Source organism: Schistocerca cancellata, chromosome 12 (genome assembly GCF_023864275.1).
Source record: "Schistocerca cancellata isolate TAMUIC-IGC-003103 chromosome 12, iqSchCanc2.1, whole genome shotgun sequence".
Taxonomy (NCBI): domain Eukaryota; kingdom Metazoa; phylum Arthropoda; class Insecta; order Orthoptera; family Acrididae; genus Schistocerca; species Schistocerca cancellata.
In genome coordinates this window covers 122193610-122200852 of record NC_064637.1, presented here as the reverse complement: position 1 = coordinate 122200852, position 7243 = coordinate 122193610, and the positions used below count along the sequence as shown (strand labels likewise).

The following is a 7243-nucleotide window of genomic DNA, read 5'->3' as shown; positions in this document are numbered from 1 at the left end:
CTCTATTTGGTCCTACGGAACTGGACGTCTAAATGAATAATACATAATTGCACTGCATGTGATCTAACTAAAGTACACTTAACAGAAGAACAAAAGAATAAAACGATGTAGGTGATACATAAATATTTCTCCATGTCTTTAATGGTTAAATAAGGAACTAAGAATTGTTAAGTTTCTTATTAAGGTATACACAATGAAAGAATTGAGGTTATGCACAAAAATTTGCCAGTGACGTTAAAAGTAAACTATGATATGACGGCGATGACGAGAAAGGATAATAATTCTTATAAATATTTCTGTTTTCCCTTTTAATGTCTTTAAATATATATGGTCTACGACTGTTGCTGATCTTTTTGAGGCCCCAGTAGCAGCTTTTACCATTTGTACCCCGCTAAAAGTGTTCAAAATGTTTAGGAAGTTGTTACTAATTTCACCCTCAACACCGTGTTAAAACTAATGTCTCCATATTTTTTTTTATTTAATAATAAAAAATTTTTCCAGGACTCCAGTTAACTGACTGAGGGAAGTGTCCCTATCACCACTCGGTGAGCGGTACACATACAGCTCCGTTAGTACAGTAGCTGCCAAATCCAAAAGGTTTATTTATACTTATTATGTATTTAAAAAACCAATGTGGCGAGTATTGGTAAGCAATACGTCGCATATAAATTTGGAAATCGTGCATTTTTGGAACCCAGTAGGCCCTGATAAATTCCCCAGTGTCTGATACCTTATCATAAATCGTATGTACTTTAATGTGAGTTAGACGGCTTCTCTAATACGTGTATATAGTATCTACCTCCTGTAAATACAAAAAAGCTAAACCGCAAAAGGAAATCGATTTTTTTTTGCATTCGAAAAATGTTTACGAACGACAATTCGTCCTCTGCTAATAACACTCTCTCAGCGCGTTTGAAGCCCTTAAGTGATTTATACGTGTAATCCATTTCTTCGCCCTATTTCTGTGCAACAGATTTTTTTCTAGCCTCCTAGGGCTATAGTGAGGTGATTAATGAGCAAGTTTTCGTTGCGTTGCTCGTTGTATGTCTGGGAAATAGTCTTCGTCCATACTGAACCCTTGTGGGAACTGATATCATGGTCAATATGACTTAATTACCGATGAAACTCTGAACTTCAAACTAATACTTAATTATCTATTATTACTAACAACCACTGATCACGAAAAAAAATCTACGGAAGGTGTGTGTATTAGTAGGCAACTGCTATTACGGTGATAAATCCAAAACTATTTTTGATACATTTTACATTCTACATCTACATCTAAATTCTCATAATTTAATTTCCATTGACTCAACTTCATCTCAAATATTTGAAAGATTTCAGTTCTAGAATTTTTTTCAGGTTTAAAAAAATTATTACGAATCTACGTCTTTAATACGGGCATTCATGCTCATACATTATCTTTGAAATGGCTGAGTAGTATAATGGCGAATTGTGCTTGTTTATGAATGTTATTTAATGTTTGTTAAAGGAGAAAAAGTGCATTAGTGTTGTTATTTGGTTAGGGAAACTGAAGCTGAATAACAATATACAAAACTTATTTCACGTACGTGTAGTTGGTTACCGTTTATAGAAATGGTAGCGTCTTCTAAACGTATTTCCAAACGCGCCGATGTTGGGGGAGAGGATAAAGCAAGTGTAAACTGTGCAATCGGTTTTGTATAATATTGATCTTTTGCAGTCTGAAAGGTATAAATTTCATGACTCCCTCATGGAAACAGGAAGAGAAGTCTTTCGCAGAATGTGCTTTGGGGATTAAATTCGACCTGTTTCAGATAACCTTTCGGCGTCGAAATGGATATACCATTGCCAGGAGAATCGGACCCAGCTCCGATATTACCATCGAGTCCACCCCCAGTTGTTTCAACGCCAGCATTCAACATTCCGTTGCCTACCTGTGGTATGCAGTTCAACGCGTCAATTCCTCCACCATTACCATTGCCTCCAATGAACAAACCACCCCCCTCTTTGCTGGGTGTTCCTTTGCCACCGCCGCCGTTGCCGTCCGGTCCACCACCGTCTCTGCCTCCCCCAGATCAAGATGATCCCAACAAGTAAGTACAAAGAAACTGTTGATTTTTTTATCTTTTTTATTTTCGCGTCGTAAATTTTTTTAGATGCTACCAATCCTGAACTTTCTGAAACAAAGCCGTAACAACTCCAGCGCCCTTCGTTTTCACTACAGTTAAACATGTACTTTCAGAATAGGATACTGCAACAGATGAGTTCCCAGTAGGCTAAAATTTGTATTTAGCGTGTTTTTTTTTTCTTTTTTATCCAGTCATTGTCCTTTCTGAGCTTGTGGTCTCTGATTTGATATTTACATTGCCAGGGGTCAGTAATGAACTCCTGTCTTTCTTCCTTTTTCGTGTGGGTACCATTTTATTATACAGCGAAATGCCTCTTTTTTTGCATGGTTCTATTTTAAAATCCGTTCATATCTTTGTGCAAAAATGTTAAATGATTGTTGGGTAAAATACTGAAACTGTTATCCTTTTTATAAGATACAGATTCAACATTACACATATTGTTTATGAGTGTAACAAGATCTTTTTCTGGAGAAACAGGCTATCAGTATGCTTCAATAAAATAATGTAAAAAAAATTGAAGTAGTTGATCAGAGGGAGTTATTGTTTTTCATCGGTGAATTGGTTTGGTGATGGAGCTGCACTAATGCTGCGTAAAATCCATCAATTGCTTTATGTTGCGGTTTTCTCACAGCATATGGCTCCATGAAGAATGCAAAAAAAATGTAATAAAATAACCACATGCATAGATCTCTACTAAATATTAAATGGAATGGTTGTGGTACTGGCTTCATAAAAAGTATTCAGTTGCCGCACAGTCAGCTCTTGGAAGGAACATTACAGTATGAAATTTAGGTTTTAAATGTTCCATTGGCAGAGGTTACTTTGCAGCATAGCATTTAACCTGAAAAACAGTAAAAAACTTGAGTCTGGCATTGATATTTTTGTAGTACAGTGGCTGTTTAAAAACACAAATGAATAAAAGAATTAGGCTACACATGTTGAGAAAAATTTATTTTGCAGCTAGTGGCATTAAAGGAGCATTCCTCCTCATTAAATCTTGTTCTTGTATGATTCCCTTACAGTGGAAATATCTGATTTATTGTAATGTTCAACTGAAATACGTTGACACACATGTATTGTCCACATTAGAGGACAAACAATTGAAAGGAACAAATTTTGTTCTACTGACATTTATGCATCTGGTCTTAATTTAGTAAGATGATTTCTTAACATGTTTAACATACAGCATTTGTAAATGTTTCGTATATAAATTAAACAACTTTTAATGTGTTTTAATATATGGCCAATTTGTCAGTTATTAGCATCTCGGAAACAAATATTCAGTATTTGATTCTTTAAATTGAGAATCTAAACTGATCTGACTTTTTAGCTGACATTAAAATTACCACTTATGCCGATCACACAACTCCTTTCTAATATTTCTTCGTGTAGTGTTTCATTGCTAGACACAAAGCTCCTTGGTTTGTATGAGAGACAGCTGGTATCTTACTGAAACAGTGTTCTCTAGGTGAGTCATTCCATGTCAAATCAACACACTTATTTTACCTCACCCTCTTAGAGTTTGCTGAAAGTTGGTATACTTATAGTGGGCACTGAGACTAAGAAAAATACCAAATTTCAATTTTTTGTCTCGTACCATTCCTGAAATATGGCGAAGTAAACTTTTCAAAAACCAGCCAAAAATGTGTGAACGGACTTTTTTAAAATTGTCGTAGGAGCTGCCCTAATTGACCTAGAGAACTGAGAAAGGTGTCATTTTGCATGCTCTTTCCAGGGATATACAACAAAACATAGCTTCTAATTAATAACCTTTTTCAAAATACTAATTAATATTTTGATTTAATTTTAATTTTTTTACAAAAAGTACATAATTGAAAATTTTCAAAATATTTCCATAACTACTTCATACTATTGTAAATCACATGGCAAAATATAAATCTGGGATGATGGGTTCATTGTTAAAAAAATTATTCTGGACTCCTGTTTTTCACTAACAGCCCTAGTTTGACCAAATTGACATTTAACAAACAGGAATTTCTTTAAAATATACTGAAAGGTAAGTAAAAAAGTATTAGAAATATCAAAACATCACCTTATTAAACCAAAACTCATCAGCATATTTTATAATTAAGTTAAATTGCTTATTTTAATTTCATACAACTTCACTAACAGTATATTAACCAATATAACAAAAAACAGGAAATTGAGCATTTAACTACAAACTGAAATAAAGTATGAATAAGTACAATTATTTACATAATAGTTCTTGTCCATTATGTTTGAAATGGAACTATTAAACAAATTAAGTATGTAATGCTTGTTTTTGAGTAACAGGTATCTGTACATAGCTAAATTTGACACAATAGGTACTAACAATAATTTTGAAACAACTTTCTATAAAATATACATTAACACTAACCTGAGACAAAAATTAAGTTTTGAGTTGAAAGCAGTTTCCCAATAAATTGTCTTGGAACTACACATATTACATTTTAATAAAGCTGACTGGGTTTGGTTTACATCACTTTCATTAAGAATGTATGTTCTCCCTGTCAGAGTAAATGGATTCACTTTTGTGAGAACATCCACAACTGACACTCACAGGACATCTGCATGCGCAGGATAAGAGAATGACTTAGCTGGTCCACATGGATGAAGAAAAGTTATTTTAACTTCATCAAGTTCTTCGTTTTTTTCTAAAATGTACCCAAGCCACCAGTTTCTGCCATATACAGTGGTGACATAGCCTGATACATCTTGTAACTTCAGTTTGTCTGGTGATGTAGTTACTTCCCTCTCCCAACTCTGCATATCACCTGAGAAGTATTTGGCTATTAATTTTGATGTAGTGTTGGGAATGAAAGTGTGAAATTGCTGTGTTCCTTAGATTGTCAATGCCTCCTAAAGTCGGCTTTTTAAGAATATTTCTGAAGCAGCGTAGTCTTCTTGAGTGGAATATGCAAAATCAACATTTGTGATATTATCTACTGCCCACTCAAATATATCTCGTGCGGTTTGGATCTGATTTTGGTATGGCCTTTGCAAACTTGCAGGAGCTGCCAGTCTCTTTATTGAACCCCCTACTCCATCACAAGGCCCTTTCCCATGTGCTGTGGCTGAAAAGTGGCACTAAGCTTTTATGTTGAAGTCTTCCTCATGGAGGCAAAGGTTCAGGAAGTTTTTCTTATTTTTATACCGAGCGGCAGAACCGTCTGCATAATAGTATATATTGTTGGGAATCTTTTGAAATTTATTTGTTAGGTATGAAATTAGCTTCTTTTGAAAGGTGTAACCTGCAGTTGTATTGTGCCCCAGGCAATCAGAAACAATGACAAAGCTCATATGCTCAAATTTAATTTTGTTTTGGGCGATGAACCCATCATCATCCCGCATTTATATTTTGCCATGTGATTTACAACAGTATGAAGTAGTTATGGAAATATTTTGAAAATTTTCAATTATGTACTTTTTGTAAAAAAATTAAATCAAAATATTAATTACCATTTTGAAAAAGGTTATTAATTAGAAGCTATGTTTTTTTGTCTATCACTGGAAAGAGCATAAAAATGCTGCAAAATGAACCCTTTCCCAGTTCTCTAGCTCAATTCGGGCAGCTCCTAGGGCAGTTTAAAAAAAAGTCCATTCGCACATTTTTGGCCAGTTTTTGAAAAGTTTACATGGCCATATTTCAGGAATGGTTTGAGGTAAAATATTGAAATTTGGTATTTTTCTTAGTTTCAGCACCCACTATAAGTATACCAACTTTCAGCAAAATCTAAGAGGGTGAGGTAAAATTTTTATTTAAAGTGTGTTGATTTGACATGGAATGACTCAGGTCATTAACAAATTAATGGTAGGAAATTATGTATCATTTAACGCCTTTCAGCACTACTTCTCCAGATACTGTAAACTTAGTGTTAAGTGCATGTGTTTTGAATTGGAAACTTTAATTATTTTTATTTCTCTGGAGAAGATGCTAGACATTCAATGTATTAGTCTACTTAGGGTCAAGAAGGTGCTTTTTCTGCTTTACAAATACATTCAGAGTTGTTTGTATTAATAGTATTGCAAAAATCGATACAAGTCAAGTATTAGACTTGGGTCTTAGTTATGTTTGGTTTGCTATCCTGTTTTGCTTGGATGATGGTGAACCACACTTACATGGAAGCAATAGCCCCAATGACCAGTTATAAGTGTAGTGCAGGCAAACCGAAGTACAGTTCTCAGGCAACAATATTATGAAAAGGATAGTTGCTAATCACCAGAAGCAGAGATGCTGAGTTGCAGATAGGCAACAAAAAGACTGTCACACAATAAGCTTTTGGCCAACAAGGCCTTTGTCAAAAACAGGCCACACACACCCACCTGTGCGTGTGCAAACGTAACTACTCTGGCTTCAGTTTCCAGTGACTGTGGTTGTGTGCGTGCGTGCGTGCGTGCGTGCGTTTTGAGAAAGGCCTTGGCCGAAAGCTTCTTGTTGTGACAGTCTTTTTTTGTTGTGCCTATCTGCAACTCGGCACCTCTGCTACATGATGAGTAGCAACTATCCTTTCCATTATAGTGTTACATTCCATCCTGAATTTTCCTTTGTTATATAAGTATTTGAAGACTAGAACAGTGTCATAATTAGCAAGACTCTCTTACAGGTTTTCCTCCTAATTTAGGTTAAGGTAATGTGACAGCAGGAAGGGCATTTTGCCACAGCAATAAAATGACTCATTTCCTGTGATTTTTCAGATACCAAGAAAATATATGAATAGTGCTAATCGAAATGGAAGAATTAGTAGGTGCAAAGATTGAAAGCAGCTCAAATTGAATTGACACATATCAGTAGACAATTGACAGCATTTTATTGAAGAATTGTTAGTGCTGCTTTCGCCTTAATGAAACAATTCAAGCATATTTGTTTCGTGTATACCATAAGTTTTGTAACTTAGTTCTTGTGTAAAACAAGTTGTTATGTGGACATATCCGATCAGTCCAAAATGTTTTAAAATTGAATTAATAAAAAGTTAAGGTGATCTACATAGTCATCTTCCCTCCCCCCTTCCCCACCCTCACTTTGTGCAACACACAGAACTTTCATACAACATTGTGAAACTGTTAAGAAAAGTCCTCCTTTGGGATGTAGTGCATCTCATTCACACCATCTGCAGTCTTGCTGGCTCATC

At 35.1% G+C, this 7243-nt stretch overlaps 1 protein-coding gene across 2 annotated transcripts in view; it reads left to right on the top strand.

The window, feature by feature from the left end:
• The first annotated feature begins 1433 nt into the window (after positions 1 to 1433).
• The window catches only part of LOC126109570 (cleavage and polyadenylation specificity factor subunit 6-like), an 84357-nt gene continuing 78547 nt past the window's right edge, over positions 1434 to 7243 (top strand). The window contains exons 1-2 of one of the 2 annotated variants that reach the window (XM_049914591.1): positions 1434 to 1710; positions 1797 to 2075. In XM_049914591.1, coding sequence (XP_049770548.1) covers positions 1816 to 2075 — 260 coding nt within the window. In that variant the 5' untranslated portion in view covers positions 1434 to 1710; positions 1797 to 1815. Of the gene's footprint in view, positions 2076 to 7243 lie in introns of both variants that reach the window. The other variant, XM_049914592.1, reaches the window with a different exon arrangement.